This window comes from Myotis brandtii, unplaced genomic scaffold, assembly GCF_000412655.1.
Source record: "Myotis brandtii unplaced genomic scaffold, ASM41265v1 scaffold82, whole genome shotgun sequence".
NCBI classification, from domain to species: Eukaryota; Metazoa; Chordata; class Mammalia; order Chiroptera; family Vespertilionidae; genus Myotis; species Myotis brandtii.
The window spans coordinates 8930858-8955494 of record NW_005371324.1 but is presented as its reverse complement, the minus strand read 5'-3'; the positions used below and the strand labels follow the sequence as shown (position 1 = coordinate 8955494).

Sequence of the window (24637 nt, the reverse complement as noted above, 5' to 3'; positions counted from 1 at the left end):
AGTGCACAAATTTTTGTGCACCGGGCCTCTAGTATATTTATAATAATATATGTGTAATAAATTTATTAGTCTAAAACTTTTAAGAACAGAATTTAATTTTCAACAGTTTGCTGTTTGAAAAAGTAAACAATATTCACCCAGCTGGTGTTGTTCAGTGGTTGAGCATGGACTCATGAACCAGGAGGTCAGTCACATGCCTAGGTTTCAGGTTCAATCAATACCCAGTAGGGGGCTTGCAGGAGGCAGCTAATTGATGATATTTCTCTCATCATTAATGTTTATATCTCTCTCTCCTCTCCCTACCTCCCACTGAAATCAATAAAAACATATTTAAAAAATATTATGCATCTAGATCATTTGTATTAAAATATATAAAATGATAGGTTTGGCTGATGCCAACAATATAAAGAAAAAAAAGAAGATATTTATAGTTATAAAAGGCAGCATTTCCATCATCTGTCAAACCACAGATTACTTCAAAGAGCTCTAGATGTTCCAGATAGTTGTATGTTTAGCTTATATATAAAACTGAAGATCTAGAACTTCAAAAGTATTTATTAATAAAAATGATGCTAAACACTGTCAATTAAAAATGTTAGCACAAAATACAAAATAATTTTTGGCTAATGAAGAAACAATAACTTGATATTACCAGCATTTTTACAAGTTTTATCATAATTTTTTATTTAATTAATTTTTGGCATTATTTCCCAGCCAAGTATATTACAATGAAATAATTAAATTATTACAATAATAAGCCATGCATTAGCAATGAATTCTTATCTGATGACAAATTTTAGCATTACGTATCTTAAAACTTAGTATTTATTGTTATAATTGTCCATTACAATTCTATTGTTTTTCTTTCCTTCGATTTGAATTACATTAATATTATGGTAGTAATCTTTATGCTGGCACTAAAGCAAAATAGAAATATTTGATATTCAATAAAAAATGGTAAAAGTGACAGCTAGCTTCATTGCAAGTTAGAGAATCCTTTCCATTTTCATTAAAATCAAGGTGCCCAAAATTTTGAAATCATTGGTGATTTAGAAAAATGTAAAAGTAGTATAGACATTTCCTTTCCCTGGATACATTACAAACTATCATTCACCTGTGGCTATTTAAAACTTAAATCAATTAAAATTGAAAAAAATTGAAACTATCATTTTTTTAGCAGTATTAATCCTTTGTCTAGAGTTTAGTAGTGTCATGTGGCTAGTACCTACCTTATTATAGAGCTCAGGTTTATTAGATAGTGCTACCCTAGATAATTATAGACTAACTAGAGGCCTGGTACATGGATTCGTGCACCGGTGGGGTCCCTCAACCTGGCCTGTGCCCTCTCGCAATCCGGGACCCCTTGGGGGATGTAGTAGTTCGTGAAGCAGCAGGCAGCTGGGGAGGAGCCCGAGCCCAGGCCAAGCGCTGCACTGCTCCTGCTCATCCTGGCCCTGCTGTGCCTGCTGCCACTCAGTAAGCTCGCTGAGTGGGGCTCCTGCTGTGGGAGCACACTGACCACCAGGGGGCAGCTCCTGCATTGAGCGTCCGCCCCCTGGTGGTCAGTGCACGTCATAGCGACTGGTCAACCAGTCATCCAATTGCTTAGGCTTTTATATACATAGATTAATTATCTGGATGATATTCTGATGGTAGCACACACAAAAAATGAATCTACTTCCAAATTTATAATACTAAAAATATAAACAAAAAAGATAATATGCAATATTCAGAGTAGGAAAAAGGAGGGGGGGCATTAATGGGAAGGAGACCTACACACCTTCCCCCAACTATATGTAAAACTGAGTACAATTTGAGATTAAAATAAAGTTGAAAATTAAGCCAAAAGGAAACAGAAAAATGGTAGTGCTATCAAATTAATTTTAGTCCAAAATGGACAGGAAGCTGCACTGAAATGAATAAAGAGCTAAAAGATAAATTCCAGTGAAGAATTTCCAGGTAATAAAGTAGGGACAGAAGAAAACGAAAATGGATGTCTTATTCAAGGTCCATAAACTACCAAACCACTGAAAATTACTCTTTATTTATGCCAAAAGAAGTTAAATAAAGATAGATTATTTCAGTGATGCCGCATCAACTCCTCATTCACATGACAAACATCATTATTTTTTGCCATCAGTGTTCCTGCGGTTATCTCCATCTTTCCTTCATTCTATTTTCTCCTACTCTTCCCCAGTAGAAGAAAATTACTTTTTCAAGAGAAAACTCAAAGTACTTTTGTGATGCCGCATCAACTCCTCATTCACATGACAAACATCATTATTTTTTGCCATCAGTGTTCCTGCGGTTATCTCCATCTTTCCTTCATTCTATTTTCTCCTACTCTTCCCCAGTAGAAGAAAATTACTTTTCAAGAGAAAACTCAAAGTACTTTTTGAAAAAACTCTCCACCATTTTGTTATTGTTATTTACGATATTAATTTTGGCTTCTGTTTAACCACAATATCCTATTAAGATTGTTATGCCAAATATATAAATTCAACAAAATATTTTATCGGTTTTATCAGCTACGTATTTTTTAAACCCATACCATTCCCCCATGTGTATTTTTTCTTTTACTAAAGTCTTTGGACAATAAGTTCTTTTAGCTTTGTCCATATGAACATTTGTCTATTTTGCCCTCAGTCTTTAATAAAAAAAAAAAAAAATTAGTTTGACAATCCTCCCTCAGCACTTTGAAGATCCTTCACAGTTGTCATCTGAAATCTATTAGCATCAGTTTGATTTTCCTCTTTGGTGCTCTGTTGATTCTCTCTGGTAGCTTATAGATTTTATCTATAGCCTCAGCTTATGTTTTACAACTTCCAAATGGCATGTCCAATGAGAATTTACTTATATCTAACCTGCTTAGTACTTGGATGGCACTTCCACCTGGGATACATCTGAATACAACCAGCCTTACCACTTTCTATTCCAGTCATTTCCAGTCTATAGAAATGTTTTTGTTTTTTAGCTCATCTCTGATGCTAGGCTTTTTCTCTTTTGTGTTAGCTCTCATTGCTAAGTAATTGGAAAAGAAAGGCTGCAAGAAGTAAGAGGTACTGTGATATCTTGAATGGAAATCCCAGCACTGAAGACAGGAGTGGGCAAAGTAGGTTAACAGTTGTTCATATGGAAAAGGAAATTCAGGTTATGAATATTACAATAGCTTTATTAACTCAAAGGAATGTCACAATGGCAAATACACTTACGCATAATCTCATATGTGCTCCAACTGCTGGCCTTCGTTATTTACACATTCTTGTAGACTACTTGCTATACTCAAAAACAATTGTAAACCTACTTTTGCCCACTCTTGCATTTACTAACTTAAGATTGAACTCGAAAATCATAGGAAAATAAACTATTAAGATGTGATGTAAAAGGGAAATGAGTTAGAAAGCAGGAGATAATAATATCTAAGACTTAGTCCATAAGAACTGTTACAAATGCTTTGCATGGCTTAGATGCCTTTTATTTTCATTATATTCTTGCTCTATTACTCTTTACAGTGAATAAAGGTGGGGAAGGGAGGCTGCATCCAAGGTCTCACACAGCCAGTGAATGGTACATTGAGCCCAGCTTGTCTAACTCCAGAGTCAGAATCTTAACTACCATACTGTACTGCCTACTTCCAGCTTTGTCCCAGAGTAGTTGTGAAATCTAAGAGATACTATTTCACCTCTCTATGACAATATTTTCTCAACTGTAAAATGAAATGATTCCATTAGACGACTTCTAATCTATTTTTCCAAATTCTAGTCGACTATGATAAAATGAATATATAGTTCTGGTTATGTAAGTACAAAAGGTCTTGAACATAAATATAAAAGTATAGTTGTATGAGAAGAGTTGAATTCTGGTATTTATTCTGTCTCTAAACCAAATTTAACCTTTCTTGGACCTCAGTTTCCTTGTTTTTAAAATGAGATAGCTGGATTTCTACGGTCCCTTCTGTTTCTAACATTCTCCTAGTCCACAAATGAGAATCCATTAAAGTAGTTCAGTGAAGGTATTATCTCTGAATAGACTAAAAATATATGAAAAGTGAAAGTTGCTTTTATCCCACAAATGATAAACATCTCTAGGCTTTGTGAGGTTCTTACTTTACCTCTCATAGTAAAAGAATGTTTGTGGTAATTAGTTAGGAGTGTGGGGCCTAGTCAAACTGCCTGGATTATTTTCTTTCTAAAGAGTTACTTAAACGCTCTGGGACCAATGTTACTCATTTGTATGATGAAGATCATCAGAATTCTTATTTATTATGATGACAAAGCAAGATAAAAGTAAGCTGCTTATGGCTAGTACATAGATTTTGAGTATTTGCACTTATTAGTAGTAGTAACTTGAATAATTGAGGGTGTTTGCAGAGTCTTCATTCCTAAATACCTATTAGAAACATATGTGCACATAATCATAAATAATTTAGTTGCCTAAAGACAAAGGAGCATGATCAGGAGGAACTTACTGCAATTTCTTTTACGCTAAAATCTGACTCCGTATCTTTATGTATTCTTTGGTAAACGATGACTTAATAGCCAATTAGGATTGTTTGATGCTTTAAACATTAGGCGAATTAGAAACAGCTCCTGCATTCACATAAAAGATGGCATCTAAAGCCCACATACAAACGGAAAAAGAAGACAATGTAGCAAATGAGCAACCTTAGTTTGCTGGTCACACAATTGAATGCCCTGCAATCAGAATGCGTTTGTCAGTAAAGAGACACTGCAAGAAACCACAATCACTGCTTCTTCAAAAGCCCTGGAACTGTCTTAAGATGTGAAGATTATACACAGCCTCAAATGCATTTGCAAAGTTTATATTTCTATCCTTTTGACTAAAAGGCAGGAAACCTAATTGAAATGTCACAATTGAATGAATAAATAGAGGGTTAATATAAATATTATAATAGAAGATTCATTTTATGAACACCTTTTATTTTAATAAGAAAGTACTCTTTGGATGATAAGTAAATTTGGATGTAAACACAGATCTACTTTTTCATAAAATAAAAAAGAAAAAAGAAACAAATAAAACCACTGACCCTGCCCAAATGATTGCTTACATCTGCAATCGGTGTGTGTTATCTATTTTTAACTCCTTCTTTGGGCCATAGCAACACAAAATTAGTAACATTTGGCTTTTAACTTAAAAAATTCAAACCAACTTCATGCAAACACACTTTCTGACTTGAGAAAACAATAAAATCTCTTCCTTTAGTTTATGATAGCAGTGACCTATTTCAAAGAGATTCGATGAGAATCGATGCTGGAAATTGCCTTAAAGATACAAATTGCTATAATTATCTTTGGATATACATATCATTAAGCTAAAGAGGATGTCAATAAGCCAGCATAAAAATATCTAAACTCTTCACAGCATATTATTATAAAATAATAAAAATAATTTCCTTCACTCTTTCAACTAAGGTAATTTGAGCTATAAAACTCATATTTTATCTATATATGTAAAATAAAATAATATTTTCTGCTATTAAAACCATTATTTTATTTTCAAAAGACAGGTATATACAGAGATATAGATGTAGATTATACAGGTATACATCTATATAAGATGCATATATGTATGCATTTTAATTTATAGTCAGTACTTTACTTTAAGAAAAATATAAGCAGCGTAGTTTTAAAAATATTTGGGTAATATTTGAACTGACATAAGCATGATGTGGTATTTAAAAATATCCATGGTGTAATTAAAATAATTCCACGTATTTCAAAGATATGTTTAGAAGAGTCATTCTTACTATCATTCAGAATCTTTGGGCTCTCTCCACAAGATACTGCAGTGCCAGAAAAAATAAAACGTTCGGTTATTCATTCAGATTGCGGTTTTTGATGTAATTTGCCTTGCGCATCCCATTCACCTTGTTAGCGAGTACTGCTTCCCCAAGGCTGCCCCAGGGTCCTGTTGACGGATTGCTCTAATTGCAGTGGGCGCTGTAAACAAGGCAGCTACTCCATGCTCCGCCAGCACGCGGAAATAAGCGCCAGCATCTGGTGTTCCCACAGGCTTCCCCTACAATGAGATTCGTTTAAAATGTCACTGGGTAAAATGCCTCATATTTCATTGACGGGTCAACACTTACACATTTAACACAGAAACGTTAATAAGCTGGGACTCTCAACAAGTCTTACTTGTAAAACATTCCCATGTTCTATCATAAATAAAACAAACCAAATGCCCGGGAATCAGAGAGGTCGTTTGTTCCATTACAACAACCTAAAAGCTTTTCAAACTCCGATGTTTCTTTTCTCAAGTTTTGTAATTCAAACTAATAGTACTCAACAGTCTTCTATTTTATAAGAAATTAAATAGATGGTTTTGTATGGTAGGCTGAATGAGAACTACATTGCTAACTTATCTTTTTTTCATGATCACTATTACAAGCGACAATAGTAAATCTTAAAATATCTGAGAAGAGAGAAAAATCTGGAATCACAGTGATTTCTGAGCAATGACCTTTTCAATTAAATGTCTCACTCCAAGGATAGCAAATTCTATGAATTTTTTTTTAAACCCAATAAGACATCCCAAAATGCATGTTTCCCACAGCCTCAAAATGACATTATACACGTTCAATCAAAATTCATGCATAAAAATCTAACAATTATGACAAACTATACAATTAAAAAGAACATAAAGCATTTTTAATTGATGTTTCTGCAAAGTGGAAAATGAGCATGGCATTTAAACAAGTAAATAATTCTGTAAAAAGCTGAAATGACCCACAAAAATCGATCGTGGCTCTGCCACACCCATTATTCTTCAGTCCATTCTCATCTGTGCTGCTTTTTCTGTGTTTCTAAATCAACGTGCCTGGAATGTTAATATATGTTATATACGAACCATTTCTTAAACTTCTTTGACCACATGTCCCATCTGAGCACCCCAAGGATCTGATGGTCTGGAAAACACACTTGAGAAACACTGAACTAAGGTAAAGGAGGGAAGAATTTGCTGGCAATAAACTTAGAGATCTCCCCACAGAGAATAATAAATGAAAGATAATAATATAAGGCAGACCATAACTGTTCAATAATATAGATTTACTATCCACTTCTAATTGGACCTTTGATAGGGCATGATTTTGATTTTACTTTTATTTTTTTCATAGTTGAATTTATTATTCTTTAATGAAAATTACATTAATTTTTAAAAAAAACTCTTTAGGACTTCCTTATGTTCTATTGCTTTTTTTCTTGCTCCTTTTTTAAAGTATATTTTTATTGATTTCAGAGAGGAAGGGAGAGGGACAGAAAGATAGAAACATCAATGATGAGAGAGAATCATTGATCGGCTGCCTCCTGCATGCCCACTACTGAGGATTGAGCCCACAACCCAGGCATGTGCCCTGATCGGGATCGAACCATGACCTCCTAGTTCTTAGGTCGACACTCAACCACTGAGTCATACAGGCTGGACTCTCTTAATATAAAAGAAAGTATTATTGCAACTAGAAATTTATTTTTTATTATCCCAGCTATCCCAAAAAACTTGATTGTGTTTTATTTCATTACCACCTCATATAGATCAACACATTGACACAGTATACAATCTGGCAACTCATGTACATAATTTGACTAACACATTTTGAAGCCTTAAGCACAGCGATCTAAAAATGAGCCAGCAACTTTATTCTTTCTAACCAAACAAGGTAAACATTTGACTTTTATTTCTTTGATCTGTCTTAGGCACTGCTCAGCTCCTTGTGCAGTAGATTGTGACTTTGAGAAACTTGATATTAACCCCATAAGAAATGATTTGTCAGCTGACCTTATGCAATTGACTTTCCATTTTCTTGCCTGCTAAATCAGAATAAATCACTGATCTAATATTTCCTCAATAAGCTAAAAGCACTGAGATAATATTTTAAAGTAGTTTGACCTCCAGTGAAGAAAGATATTTTATATCCAATCAAAGTTCATGCGACAATAATATACTTACTAAAAGATGATATGAGCATCATAATGAAAATGCTATCCCATAATGACTACCTACACAGAGGGCACAATTTGATGTAGTTTACAATGCCTTTAATTAATTATGTCTAAAGATAACAATAATGATTAAAGTATTAAAAATATTAGTTAGAAACATTACCATACTTTTATAAATAATATAGAATTATAACAATTGTTGCAATTCTGACACTGTGCCAAATTTTCATTAATATTATATTTACCCAGTATAAAAATCAGATAACATACCATTACTATTAGGACACTGAAGGATGGATACATAAAAGTTTATAATGTTTTTAGTTGATCTCAATAGGTTCAGATATTTTGCATTTTATTGTCCATTCCCAAATTATTCAAGATTATTTGAACATCATAAGGAATAGGATGTTTCCTTATGTTAGAATTGCTTTACTATTTATATATTTTAAACTTTTATTTTCTTATGAATTTCCATTTGATCTCAAATCTTAAGTAAAACATATTATGATATAGTAAAGAACTTACTGTTCCCCAAAACAGCTGCGGATTAATACAAACATTAGGTTCTGAATGATGTAAACACTTCAGGTAATACTATGCAGCACTGAGCAATATCTTGCATCAGAACCATCATCCACATAAAAACAAGTCATACTAAATTAGGTAGTGCTAATATATTTATTCACTTAATAAATATTTATTGAGCACCTACTATGGGCTAGGCACTGTTCTAAATGCTGGGAATAATTTTATGAACAAACTAGGTAAGGCTCTGCTCTAATGGGACTTATATTCTGGTAATAATGGATGTTTGTGTGACATAATATTATTAAAAATTACATAGCAGATGGTACAAACTATTTGTGTCTAATAAAGGGAAGGAATAAAGTAATAAATATAGGACCTATACGTTCTCAACAACTATCACCACTAGAGCTTTAGAAAAATGAAGCAAAGCCTGTAAGCCACTTTCATTATGAGCTCTAAATGAAAGTGACTCCGTAACTTACTGATTTTATTGAACAATCTTCTCTCCTGCCCTCCTGCACATACACAGGCTCCGGTACACACACACACACACACACACACACACACACACACACACAGATAGGCAATATCATCCCTTTACAATGCTTTTTTAAAGTAACCAGTAACACACTAATTATGCTGAACTGCCGGAGAGGAAAAATGACGCTAATTTCAGAACTTGTATTCAGTAAGGGCTAGGAGCCCAAATACTATTCAAATTTAAAATGAGAAAATTCTAAGATTATAGGGATTTTTAACAAACAACATACACACCAAAAGCAGCAATATGCCTAAAAGGTTAAAGTAATTTAAAAATTCTTCAAAACTCAAATCTATGTCCTTACCATTTGCTTTTATTTTCTTCCCCTAACCTATAGTCTACGCTGTTGGTGGCTGTCCAGAAAACAAAGGCAAAAAGCAATCCCTCCAGTGCCAAAGCAGAGGTTATAAGCTTTCAGCTGTTATAAATCATGAAATTTTTACATCAGAGGTTCATAGACAATCAATTGCCCATTTTTATAATGTGGTTAGTGGGATGTTACAAAGCATTGAAAACAAGCCAGTTACCAAATACCTTGAAATTAATGAGCACTTACAATTTTCTACTACTTATGATTCAATGTGTTAATATTTATGGACAACAAATGATAAGTCCTGAGTTAAAAATCCAGGTAATGTCTTGACTTCTCACAAATTCCCAATGAGGTTACATTTTCAACATAGGACAGTAGTAGAATATAGCAACTTAGCAAAACAAAGATAAAAAACACTAGAGCTACACCTTTGAGCAAAAAATCACTTACTTTATTAATAATCCCATGATTTCCATTAATCTAGAGCTTGGAGTCAAAGCTACTTGTGGTTTCTCAAATTTTGACATAAAACTTTTGTAGCAGGATTAAAAACACACCTGGTCTTTTTTTAGAACTCTTCTGAGAATGTTACCGAACCATGTTCTAAGGCAGTGGTTCTCAACCTTCTGGCCCTTTAAATACAGTTCCTCATGTTGTGACCCAACCATAAAATTATTTTCGTTGCTACTTCATAACTGTAATGTTCTACTGTTATGAATCGTAATGTAAATATCTGATATGCAGGATGGTCTTAGGCGACCCCTGTGAAAGGGTCGTTCGACAGCCAAAGGGGTTGCAACCCACAGGTTGAGAACCGCTGTTCTAAAGTGAGGACAGCACCATCCTTTTGTACAAACTTTCAGCTATAAGATTTGTATTGTATAATTAAAACTTTCAAGAGTAGAACTTAAATATTCTCACCAAAAATAAACAAACATAAATAAATGAGGCGATTGATGTTTTAATTAACTAGGTAGGAGCAATGCTGTCACAATGTACATGTGTTTAAAATCATCACAATATACACCTTAAATATCCTACAATATTTTGTCAATTATACCTTGATAATGTTTTGAAAAATGTATCTATCCCTTTTGGTTTGGTTCTTCCCCTGCCTTCTCCCAGCTCTGAGTTGGCCGTGTATGGCCAGTGCACAGGCCATTGCTTCCACCTAGGTCATAAGAGTCTATCTGTCTCACTAAAAAGATGCTTAACTCTGAAGTATTGATGCCAGGCAAACGAAGCAGAGCACTGGAACTGGTAATTCTGCAGGACCAGTACTGTGCTAATTAGGGACTCTGACATATTTACCATTCTCAGCAGTCAGAGGGAGCATTTATCACTAGGAGAGCTGGTGGCTCGTGACTTCTAGCTTTCATCTCTGAATTCCTCCGTGCTGATGTACAATCACTCTGCTGTTCTGCCCTAGAGGGACCAATTAAGGTGTGTTTTGTTTTGTTTTTTATTTATGGTGAATAGTGAGACTTTGCTGTAAGCAGAGAAATTAAATGGCGTCTTGCTTTCTTACACTTCCAGATTTCTACCCAGAAAATAAAGGGTGGCTATTCCATATGTATGCACACTGCAATTCGACCTGAGGTTGTACAAAGCCTGGCTCCTCCATACCATTGAATCCTTTACTTAAAAAAGCCCTGAAACATGCACATATGTCCCCATGTTAAAAAGCAAAACAAAATAAACACAATAAACCTTCCTATAAATTTGCTCTCATAAAGGTGGTTAATGACACCTAATCTCCAAAGCTCTCTTCAGCTGCTGCCTGGCCAGACCTCTCTCAATCAGATTGCTGAGGCCTTATCTTCTGAAAAACCTCCCCTCCACGGGTCTTCAGGACACCTTGCTTTTCTGATTCTCCTACAGCCTCTCCAATTTTTCATTCTCAATTTACATCATGCCCCTTTCTAAATCTTCACCTCTCTGAGGATCTTCATCACCTTAGGGACTGAATGATTAACTTTTCTACATCTCTAATTCTGAACGTTTTTCTGAGCTTCAAACCTGGTTCCCAGCAGCATGCAAATGTCTGAGTGGCACCTTTAAACTCAACATTACCAAACTCGAAAGTACCATTTCCCCAGCACAACAGTCGTGGCTCTACTGCAGTATTTCAGTTGATAACTGCCATTATGTACGTTGTCCTAACTGAAGACATCACAGCTATGTTCAACGTCCTGTTTACTTCTTTCTTGTAATATCCACCTGAATCCCTGTCATCCTGCCTTCTTAATGTTCAGACCACTGGTTCTGGCCATGTAGTTTGCACTTAACAGCTTCCCAATTGTTCATCTTTAAAATGTAGCAAGAGAGCACTGACCTTGGAGCCAGAAAACCTTGTTTCAAATCCTAGCTCCATCTGGTTATTTACTGTCTTTGATCCTCAGTTTCTGCTGTAAATAGGGGCTCAAGATATTTACCCCATGGGTTTGTAGAGAGAGAATTAATTAAGGCCTTGTGTATAAGTGCTTAGAAAAGTTCCTATTACCCACCATTCAATCAATAGTAGCTACTATTATGATTTGTATTGTCTTTTCCATAGTTTTCTCTGTCTATTATAGTCCATAAGCTTCCCTTAAGGGACTGGTGGACGTATTTTTGAGTCAGAGTGGCGTCCCAACTCTGCCATTTACAAGCTATGTGACCTAAAGCAACTTATTTAATTTCTTTGATCCTCATTTAGTTCTAGCATCAGAAAACTGCATCCAAACAGGTACAAGAATTAAATAGAGTATTTGTCACAAGCCATGGCTCATTATAGTTTCTGAACATTTTTTTCATATATTTTACATAGAGTAAAAAAAATTTAGTCTTGATTTGTTTGCTTTCTGTCCTCTATATTATCCTCTTTAAATATATTGTCTGGATTTTCAGTCCAAGGAGTGCACCCGATGTTTATTCTGTCTCCCTATCAGCCCCTAGCAAGATGTTGAGCTACAATAGGCACCAATAAATATTGTTGATGGAGCTATGACAATAGCTGAACTTGCTTGCGCCAACATAAAACACAGGCGCACATAGAGAAAAATAAACTAAACAATAAGTATCTTTGTACAACTTGGTCGAGTGAGAGAGAAATCTAAAAGATGCTGACATCAGCTTTACAATCTTTCCCAGTTGAGAAAATCACATTATATGGCCTGAATCAGAGGAAAAACCGAGTCATCGCTTTTTCTCATTCCATAGATACAGAAAAGGACATTGGTGATATACTACATCAAAAGACTATCGTTTTCCATTACATGATGGGGAAAACAAAGGACTATGATGTGTGCCTACTGAGTGCACTAGTTAGCAACACTGTGGCTACTAGTCTTATAATGAAGTAACATGTCCCTCTGCCTAAAAGAAGCAAATCTCTCTCCCTGAAATAGGGAAAATCAAGTTAGACAAAACAGATTAACATAAGTGAGATGGCAAAGTTCTTATAAAAAGAAGATAACTACAATAAATACAGGTAAAATTATATTGATAAATGAAGGCTGGAAGGGGCCAAGCATTCGGAGGGTCCATGTGAGGAAAATACACTATAGGATGACTTCATGAAGACTAAGGGTCCAGTGCAGCATTGACAGAAGTAGATGACATATGCATTAAGATACACTGGGGATAATTTGACAAGACTGTTCAATACAAAAGCAATCTGGAAGTAGTTCTTATCCTCAGTATTTGAAATATGAAATGTTCAAACTTGGAGAAGGTTTAAAGTTCTGTCCGTGAATATACAGCGGAATAGTTATTAATATTTTGAAAATATGTGTAAAATATATGTGTATAAGTAATGCTGTTATATCTTACTATATATAATATACATATATATCATATTTCTTTGAAGACTTCAAACTCATTTCACATACATTATCTTATTTGATTCCTATGCAAATAAAGGGGAGAGTTGAGCTAATTTTCACAGTAATCATTCATAAAGAGAAAAAAGACAAGATTATCTAAACTATTCCTTCCTCCTATGAATTCAGGAAAAGAGCATTCAATAAGAGATTATCAAACTTAATATTCTGAAGTAGATAGATATAGATATAGATATAGATATAGATATAGATATAGATATATAGATATATATATAGTATAAAATTAGTAATGATAAAGCCCATCAAAAAATAAAAATGAAAGCTTATAAATGTATGGGTAATGGTAAACCATGAAATGCATTATTCACAGATGAAAGACTTCAAGGCCACTCTTATTTCTCTCACAAGTTCTACTCTAAAAGAACAGACTCTTGAAGGGAGAGACCACTGGGTTATTTTCCATATCTGCCTCTCATTCTTCAAAGTTGGTGGTAGCAGGATCAACACATCCCTGTGTGCTGATTCCTTTGCAGGTGCTTAGAGAGAATTAATGGGCTCCAAGGGGAGCTGCTGTAGTGCTGTGATGACTGTTTCGAGTGGTGAGGACAACCAGACTGAAAGAAGAAATGTCGAGTATGTGAAAATTCAAACATTATAGTGATGGGCTCACATGGGAATGAAGGTTGGTGTTTATATTGTATAATTCTATTCTGGGAATGAATACATTCCTATTTCTAAATAACAACAGTAGCTCATAATAGCATTTGTTGTACTATTATATCAAGGCAACTATTCTAAGGCCTTTTCATAGATTCACCAATTTAATGCCATATAAGAAAAGTACAACTAATATCAATATTTATACAGGAGAAAATTGAGGCTGAGAGCAGTTAAGTAACTTGTCTGAGGCCAAACAATTTGTAGACATTTCAGGAATCATGGTATGGAAGTCTTAACTGCTATACTTCTTCTCAAACACTAAAATTTTCACTAATTTAAAATGAAACATTTCTTCACTAAATGCATTTGAAGAGTCAGCTTTACTCACTATGAATATAAATTGGAATAAATTCCAGAGTCATAAACATTAAAACATGCTATCAAATCATATACTTATTCTAGAAAAAGAAAAACAATGAACTTGAAGCAGATTCACAGAAATACAGAACTGGGAGAACATGTGTCCACCCTCTATTTTAATAATGAAGAAATTGATTCTAGAAGTGGTTGAGTTAATTCGCCTAAGGTTATATAGGCAAATAAAGGCAGAGCAAGACAAATAACACAGATATTCACATTTCCAGACAAGTGACTATGCTCCCACACCACAGTTCAGAATCTTAAATCCTCTACTTCCTCTAACTAATTTATTGCCCGAGTAGGCAGATGTAGTACACACCTTCAAAGTTAATTATTGAATTATTAACAGACAACTATCTGCCCTAGCTAATCTAGTGAGCATACTCTGAAGAGTCATCAAAGTAGTTTGCTACTTAAAGTTAACAATTTGTGAAATGCAAACAAATGTAAAATAAGAGCAAACTTCATTCCTTGAAAACTTTCAAAGAGAATGTTATCACACAAACATGACATTTGCCATATCAAGATCAAGTATGCCAACCAGTTTATGATGTAATGCCAAGCTAGATTTAAGGTGACAAATAACTAATATTCCACTCTAAGTAATAACTTAGCCCAAAAAGAGTACAATGATTTCTTTTTAAAAAATTTAAGATAAAATACATTTTTGTGTCATTTGATATATGAGCAGTTTTACATCATTTCCCCCAAGTTTTACTGAAGTATAATGAACAAATAAAAACTGGCTGTATTTGAGCTGTACTACTTGATGTTTAGATACATGTGTACACTGTGAAATAATCACTGCTATCAAGCTAATTAATATTGTCACTATCTCACATAGTTACCATTCTTTTTTTTTTTATGGTGAGAACACTTAAATCTACCCTCTTAGCAAATTTCAAGTATATACTACATTATCGTTAACTATACCACATTACTGTACATTATATCTCCAGAATCTATTCACAGTAAATAACTAAAATTTTGTACCTTTTGGCCAACATCTTTCTACCCAACAGCAGAAAAATACACATTCTTATCAAGAGCATATGAAACATTTTCCAGAACAGCTTACATGTTAGGTCACAAAACAAGTCTTAAATTTAAGAAAATAGAAATAATTCCAAGTATCTTTTCTGTCCATAATGGAATGAAACTATAAATTAGTAATAGTAAGAAAAGAGAAAAATTTATAAGTATATGAAAACTAAACAAAACACTCTTTAATAATGATTGGGTTAAAAAGGAAATCACAGGAAAAAGATTTCAAGTATCTTAAGACAGATAAAAATGAAAACACGACACCAAAATTAGGGAATGAAACAAAAGCAATAAAAAGAGGAAAGTTTATAGTGATAAATGCTGACATTTTAAAAAAAGATATTAAATAAACAAAATTTTACACCTCAAGAAACTAGAGAAAGAACAAGACCCCACTAAACCCCCATATTAACGATCAATGTAAGAGAAACCAAGACAGCAAAAGGAGACAAACTGTCAAAAGTTAGAAAGAGTAGAGTTCAGTTTGGTTCCATAAGCATTTATTGAGTGCTTATATGCATGCTATGCATTGTGACAAGAGACTAGTTTTTGAGGTTTTCAGACTATACGGGGTATAAACAGATAGTTTCAGTACAATGTGGTCATCTCAGCGACAGACATATGCTCAATGGACAACAGAACCATGGAACGAGGCACTGAGCACAGCCAAAGACTGTGAGAGGAACCTCTGGAGAGATAACATATAAGCAGAGTCTTCAAGGTTAGTAGGAATTAACAAGATATGAAAAAATCAGAGGGAAAGTCATGCCAGGCAAAAGAAACAGCATGAACAACAGAAAAGGGCATGGAGCACAAGAGTGGAGAGAGAATTACCTGCAAGGAACTGTCAGGGTTGATGCCACTGAGAGGAAAATAAAATCAGATCAAAGAGGCCCTTTGACTTATGAAGTCACTGTTGGCTTCTGCTACAGCAGCTTCTATGAAGTGATGTGGACAGAACTTGGACTCCCATGGAATGAAGAATATGTTCAGACAGTGTGGGTAGAGTGTTTTTTCAAGGATCTTAGTGCAGAAGAAAATAAAGATAGGCAAGCTAGAAGTGGGAAATTGTCTAAAAGGCTTAGTTTTGTGATTACAGAGAATTGAGTATGTTTACAAGTCATAGGAAAAAAACCAGAGTGCCAAGAAAAGTTTTAAAAATGTAGCTTATTTCATTCACTCTTCTGCAAAAACAAGTATTTATAGAGCATCTACACTGTTCTTGAGTACATCATCCTATATAATAATTCTGTCTATAATAAATAGACCAAACGGCAGAACAACCGAACAAACAATCAAAGCGTAATATGCTAATGATATGCTAAGGCTACTCAACCACTCGCTATGATGTGCACTGACCACCAGGGGGCAGATGCTCCGACCAGTAGGTTAGCTTGCCGCTGGGGTCCGGCCAATCGGGACTGAGTGAGATGGGCTGGACATGCCCTGGAGCCCTCCCACAGTCCCTCCCCAGCCTGATCTTGCACAGGTGGGGTCCCTCAGCCTGGCCTGCACCCTCTCTCAATCCAGGACCCCTCGGGGGATGTCAGAGAGCCGGTTTCAGCCCGATCCCGCAGGCCACTCCCCTTGGGAAGGCGCCAGACGCAGGGCTCATGGCTGGCGAGCAGCAGTGGGAGCCTCACCTGATTGGGACTGATTGGGCATGAGCCCGTGGTAGGCACAGTGGGGCTGGGATGAGCAGGAGCAGCAGGTAGGAGCTGCCGGCAGCATTGGACTGCAGGCTTTGGCCCAATCCCTGCAGGCCACCCAGAGGGACCCCACCCGTGCACGAATTCGGCCTCTAGTTCTAGATAAAGACAAACAACCAAGACTCTTTTAGAAGTGGTTTAATGGGTCAAAATCTGACTTAATAACCCAACGATTTAGAGATAGAAAACCAGCCAGGTAAAAACGAAGGAACACTAATATCTTCAAATTGTGACTGGATGAATTCCACAAATATAGAGAATAGACTCTAATTTTTTTCAGAATCATTGCATTGCAGGATTTTAAGGTTGTAAAGAACCTTGACATGGTCTAATACTATTATCCACATCCCACATATAAAATTCCCTTCTCCACATTCCTCATCTGATATTGAGAGACTTTATATAAAAGAGAACCTTTTATTTAAGAAGTTGCCTATTATTCTACTACTGGACAATTAAATTTATCTCTAATTATTCCCAAAATATTGGCCTCTGTAACTCTGTATTACTACACTATTTCCTTTATATATAGCAAGTCTTTAAATATCAAAAGATACTGAACATATATACACACTAAATATATTATTTTTCAAACCGACCTTTCACAATTCCTTCATTTCTTTCTCATATGACGTTATTTTCATCCTAGTCCCCTTCTTCCAGATGCCTTTTTGTTTGTTTGTTTTGTTTTGTTTTGTTAATCCTCACCCAAGAATATTTTTTGCATTGATTTTTTTTTTTTTTTTGAGAGAGAGAGAGAGAGTGAGTGGACGGGAGGAGGAATGGAGAGAGACAGAGATCCATGTGAGAGAGACACATTGATTGGTTGCCTCCCATGCACACCCCACAGGTGATCAAACCTGCAACCAGGTATGTGCCCTTGACAAGGAATTGAACCCATGACCCTTCCATACTTGGGCTGATGCTCTAATCACTGAACCACACTGGCTAGGGCTCCAGATGCTTTCTAATAATTATTTTTTCTCCTCCCCATTAACTTGAACACAAATTTCCAAATGTGAAAGAATTAAATAAGATCATAACATTATATACTAGTATGGCATTTTTAAAAGCAATACTACCAGCTGCTTTTGTTTGAATTATGGACAATTATAATGCACAGGGACTTAACCACATAAACTGCAACCAACTCAAGTTTCCCATACTTCATTTCTGCAATTATTTTTAATATAAAAATAAGATAAAGATTTCCTTATTTTCCTATCTTGTGCTTTTTGTACCAAAAGTCCAATTTCATTTTCAACACTGATTTAGTAAACTACCATTTTGCTATTCCTCTAAATTTTGGCCTCCTACAACTCTAAATATGTCTTTTAAGTATTCATAAAAGGCATAGATAAAATCAAACATAATGAGCATATGAGCAACATGTTCTAGTATACACACAGAAATCTTATTCCTGGGTGACATTAATCCATGCAACAGAATATTAAAGCAAAAATTTATTTAGCTATAAATCTGGTCAGCCTATGATTTTCTTCCATGTTTGTGTATCTATCATCAGAAACCAGTGAAAACATCTACCTAAAATCAAGACATCATACATTTGGAAACTCGTTGATCCTATAAGAACAAAAAGGTGAATCTTTGTTGCTTGTTTTATGATAACTATTTTTTTTTACTAAGATTCTAAGATCAGTATTAATATAATATTTTCTAGAAATCTATTAGGGATAGACATCAGGTTTTTAGTGTATGTTTTTCAGAATATAACTTTTTATGGCATTGTTCCACAAATAAAGATATAAAAATGTCCCCTGTCCCAATTCTAATTTTTCTACTCTTACGTAGAACTACATCCCAAAATGTTTCAGTAAAATATTATTATGTATATGTTTTATTAATTTCATTTTATTACCTCATATAAAACTGTTGTGTTCCCATGAAGAAGAGGTCCATAACAGATATAGGAATGTCCAACAACCCAGCCTAAGTCAGAAGCTGCCCACCACACCTAAAAACAAAAAAAAAACAAAAACCATAATAAAATGCATGTATCTTAATCAGAGAAATGTCATGTAAAATGAATTGACATCCATGATTACCTCTCCAGGTTGAAGTCCATAGATAGAAGACATTGTCCAGTTTAGCATTACAGCGTATCCCCCAGTGGGCCTAACCACACCCTAAATGAGAGAAAAAAAATAAAACTAAAATTAATAATGTGTTAAAAAAAGTCTCTGTCTTCCTAGGATCTACCTAACAAAAGTTTCTGTTTAAAGTATTTCATCTTCCATAAACTACAAATCACTTTGGCTTTTATATAATTGTATCTGAGTCATTACTTCTTTGGCTCCTCCAATAATAAGCACAGGATAAATTGTCCACATCAGTTCAATTGCAGAATCCATTCTCACACATCATTCTTGACCTTCTAAAGAAAAACTTATGATTTCACAGAATCACATGCAATAAAAATGTATTCTGGTGGTAACATAAATTAACAACATTACATTTTCAGATATATTTCCAGAACAAAAATGGAAACTCAAAATTAAGTGCACAGAAAGACCAAAGGTAGCTGTGTGTCTAGAATAAAGACTATAATAGGATGTCTAGCCCCTAATATTATTAAATTTTAGTATGCTTAGAAGAAAAAAAGACATATTTTAACCAGAGCCTCATTACAATGCTGCACTGGGGATCATGCTAGCCCAGTACTGAGCTGAGCAATTCTTTAGTGATGAATTCTGAAACTCTGAGGAATCAACCCTGGTGGGTTGGATCTAAGGCTGACAGATTTGCCTTATATTACATTTGGACAGCAGGAGGGATTGAACCAGTTTCTAGCAGCTATCCACAACACTGAACATACGCAACTTTTATACAGAGTCATACTTGAAAACTGAACAAAGTCTCATGATAAATAAGAACTGATGGTAAATTTAATAATTAATTTTGTTTATTCCTTCACTATAAAGATTAATCATCATTGGCTCAAAAAAAAAAAAGACCTGATGTTAATATTTAGAGCAGGAAGTTGAATGCTTGCTAAGAAATATCCAATATTTCACTCAAATGCATTATGAAGCATTTTTAGTAGAGCAATAATAATTACTCTGTGCAGAAAATAATTATTTTACCCAAAGGGCACATGTAGTCCTAGTGTACCTAATTGCACCTCTCTGGCATTGTTCTGTGACTGTAACACACATACATAAATGAGTGGAATACAAAAGAAAATGACTTTCTGTCAGTTACTAAAATTTCTGTTCTCCCGGGGTACCACTAATAAAACATAGGTACCAAGCTGTGGAACACATTTTATCTACCAGCAGCAACACCTGGTCTCTTAGCAAATATCACTTTGTTGACATTTGACAGCTAATTTTTGGGTTGTATGCCATAGTTAGCATGCAGCTGGCTCTCTTGATCACCTTGGGAGAATTGGAAATCCTAAGCATCTCCCATGTAAACTGGGCAGCTCTTTCCCCAATTTATTCTGTATTATCTTTCATGTATTTTGCTAATTCCTTTGTCCTACTGAGAAGGTCGTTTCCTATGGTTTACTAGCTTGATGAATTTGATGGTAATCAACTTGCAAACGCTCTTTTCTAAAAAACTGTATTCATTTTGTGGAGAAAAAAGTGAACTTTTTCATAGAAAATATGTTATCCATACATTACAGTAGACAGTGATAATGTCAGTAATGATTTCACTCAAAATGTTTTAGAATTTTCTCTACACCTCCTGTCTCTGCATTCAGAGCTCATTTTTATCAATAACTATAAATATTATAATGGGTCAAATTTTAGATTATGTAATATAGGGTAAGGTAAATCAACTGGAAGTGATAAAAAGGAATTAAAGGCTTGAGGGTAACATAAATAAATAGCAATTCATTTGGGAAATTTAGAAGATAACTTAAAGGATAGGTTACAAAATTTCTATTTACCTCTCAAGTGATTACTTTTTAAAGTATATTTACCAATGCTGTTCTGCCTGTAAAATGGTAGATATTTAATTCATTTGACCCCAAAAAAAGTGAGGCTTAAAAATGAGATCATGCATGGTAAAGCATTTAAAATTATAAAAGCAAAAATTTTAAATCATAAAAGCTAAAATTTTAAATCTTATTAAAAAAATATTTCCTTAGTTGGCAGTTATTGATTTTTATTTCTCCCTGTGCTAATCCCACCCAAAAGGCAGAAATGTCAAAATAATTAGGTTACCTTCAAAGATTCTCATTAAAAACAATTAAAATGGAGCTAAAGGAGAGAGAAAATCCATATTTGTTTTTTATTGGTCTTTGATATCCACTTATTTTTATTTTGTTAACGGATGAAATAGTGAAATAATTTCCATCAAGCATCACTTTGCCATTCATTAATTTAGACTTTAGATCTGAAATTTGGTATTGCCTCCAAAATATTCAGATAATAGTTTGCAATTTTCTGAGTATTTAATATGGTGCAGAAAAAAAAAACTGCATCATTTCATATTCTCCATGTAGATCTTTTACAAGAAGTTTGAAAGTTAAAAAAATTAAAAGATTATGTTAAAAAAATGAGTTCATTATAATGTTGCTAATAACATGTGACTAAAAAGAAAGTATTTTTTATTTCTTGTTTATAATCCTACTTTCCAGGTAATGACAATTAAAATGCAAAAGAGAAATCTTGTTGAGCCTTTGAAAACACATAAATTATGTTTTTAAAAAATCATCATATCCTAAGTACACCAAATTGATCAAAAATGAAAAATGGAATCTGAACATATATTTGAAACCTGAGTATGAGGTAAAAATACTTATTTAATACCAATGCTTAACCCTGAAACATAAGCACACTGCATTTTACCCTTTTGAGTCTCTGTTATTACTTTTTTATGTACTTACACTCTATATTCCTTAAAAGTAAAGACAGTAGATGACCTAATATATTCTCAGAAAAGCTCTGTAACCTGCCAATGTACTGCTCTGTTTTCTGTGGAATTGGCCATTATACTTAGTCTTCTGCAGAACTTGAAAGACAGCCAGGTGGGAATAACACTCCATTCCACAAATAAAGACATAAAAATGAATTCTACCTCAGAAACAGGAAAGGAGACAATGAGAATGTGCTCTTTAAAAAAAGAAAAGAAAAGAAAACAAAATCATAAAACCCACTTTCAATAGAAGGGCATTTTTAAAATTCAATCTGTACAAATAAAATGAAAGGCTAACCATTAATTACCCAGGAATGGGACCAGAGAATTGTCACAGATGGCTCCGTGCGATGCCCAGCTTAATGAGCTGTCTTTGAAGACAAGGACAGCCACAAAACATCATAAATAGGACCGTTAAAGTAACACAGAAACCAGGTAAATATCAAGTGTTATGCAGTTTTGGTTGTTGCAAGTTAAAATAGTTAGAACAATATGGGTTGTTGCAGAAGAGGAAGGAAGACTGAGGTGTTCGATAAGAATAAGAGCTTGAAACTCTTCATCCTAAACATGTTTTTAAATTGATCTATAAAAATAAGAGGAAAATCTCAAAATACTCAGGTAAGAGAATTCTGGAACATGTGACAAAACTTTGCTTCCTAAATTGAGCCCCTCTGTCACCCAACTCTGTGATAAAGGCTTATACAAGGAAAATGGGCATGTTTACACACATGATATATACATATATATTCACACACAAATATATGTAAATGTGTGTATCTATCTATACGTATTGTGTGTTTACATATGTTTTACTTATGCATGTTTATATCTATTTCACATATATTAATTTTAGCCTGACAAGCTGAGAAAAAAAAAATAAAGCAAGAAGAAAAAAAAAAGAAATATTTTGCCTGAAGAAAAAAAATCCATCACTAAGCGATGGTTGAAGTCAGCAAATTGAGAAGAAAAAAGGTATGGTTCTGATAACTTAAAAAACTCCAACACATCAACATTATTCTTTTCTTATAATGGCTAGGCAGATGATATTCCCTCTTCCTACAGTAAGTCCCCACCCCACCCCCTTCTGAACTTGGTTAGCTCCTAGTTCATCACACAAGCCCTTAAAGCCCTCGTGAAAGTGCTGCCACCTCTGCTGGACGTTGTCCGGGATCCCACAGTAACCGCGTCCCATCCGCTTCCAGGGCCCCATGGCCTGCACACCTCCTCCCAGCACTGACAGCCCAACCTAGCACTGGGTCTCCACCAGGCTGGTGCTGTGAGGTGAAGCCTTTGTCTTTCAGCACCGTGTCTGGCATAGAATAGTACTTCAATACATTTGTCCACAGATTAAATGACTGAACGTTAATTGAATGAGCACATGTATGAAAAATCTTCTTAAAAATACTCTTCTTGGTTCAGGGGAAACCTTTGAAACTTGTAGAACTTAGTGAAGCATATCAGTAGAAATGGAATGGTTCCATTTAGGATATTCCATCAAACATAAAATCTCTTGCTACAAGCTCTGATGCTGCCTCTATGAGCAGTAGACATTTTTGTTGATCTGAACAACTGTGAGGTAATGGGCAACGAACAGTGTAACAAGGCCAGCATTTTAACTACAAGAACTGTAACACAGATAAGAAACTCCACTGCTTTTATATTTGACTTTTTAATTTTTTTTGGGGGGGTGGGTAGGGAATATGAATAAGTCCCCTAAAGTGCAGGAATAAAGTGACATAAGCTGTGCAAATGCACATCAGGACGAAAGCCCTTATCTACACCTTCCTGGCATGCCTTCCTTTCAAGCTTCTCCTTTTGGTTTCTTTTCCCCTGTTCTCCTTTGGCACTGAACTTATTTTTTACTTTTTTTTGCAGGGGGAGGTAGTGTATAGAATGGGTTTCACTATCCCTCTGTGATATCAAGCAAAAAGAAGATAAATATGACTGTCACTAAATCTCTCACTTCCCAAAAGGCACCCCATCCAGATGAGGAATTCTTCTATCATGAAGCTCTTTGAAGTATCTCGAATGCTGGCAACCTAACCAAACAGGATAGAGGCCCACAAGGCTGCAATGCATGCAAAGCAGCTCGGCTGTGGCTGCCGGAATATTCGCAGCAGCTAACAGATTAACCTGTCATAAAGCAACCTGACAAATCCAGGGCTGGCAGATGCAGAGATGCAAATATGCCCTAAATATAACTGCAAATTCTAACCAAAGAACAGACTGTCTTATGTGTATCTTATATGTGCCTAGGAGAAATGAGCATTTTTAAGCAGAATATTTTTATGGGCTAACATTATTTATCCTCGTGAAGATTAAAGATTGAGAAATCAAACTATATGATGACATAAAATTTATATCTAAATGCTGCATAAATGAATGTGGGCTCATCTTTCCTGTACTTCTATTGAGAACCCAAATATTAAATTTTCAGATCCCATTAATCCTGATTATACCTACCAAAAAGGAAGTGAGAATCTTAAGAAGAAAAAGGATGCCGGGAGCTAACTGCAGGAGTAAGAGATCATTTAAGAAATGATTTTTTTTTGCCCTAATCGGTTTGGCTCAGTGGATAGAGCGTCAGCCTGCAGACTCAAGGGTCCCAGGTTCGATTCCAGTCAAGGGCATGTATCTTGGTTGCGGGCACATCCCCAGTGGGGAGTGTGCAGGAGGCAGCTGATCGATGTTTCTCTCTCATCGATGTTTCTGACTCTCTATCCCTCTCCCTTCCTCTCTGTAAAAAA

At 34.9% G+C, this 24637-nt stretch overlaps 1 protein-coding gene across 1 annotated transcript in view; it reads right to left on the bottom strand.

Moving 5' to 3' along the window:
- ACSS3 (acyl-CoA synthetase short-chain family member 3) overlaps positions 1-24637 on the bottom strand; it is a gene marked incomplete at its 5' end in the record, with an annotated part of 171505 nt that overhangs the window by 59081 nt on the left and 87787 nt on the right. Inside the window, 3 exons of the mRNA XM_005884178.2 lie at positions 5888-6039; positions 18883-18978; positions 19070-19150. Of these exons, the coding sequence (XP_005884240.1) occupies positions 5888-6039; positions 18883-18978; positions 19070-19150 (329 nt within the window). The remainder of the gene's footprint in view (positions 1-5887; positions 6040-18882; positions 18979-19069; positions 19151-24637) is intronic.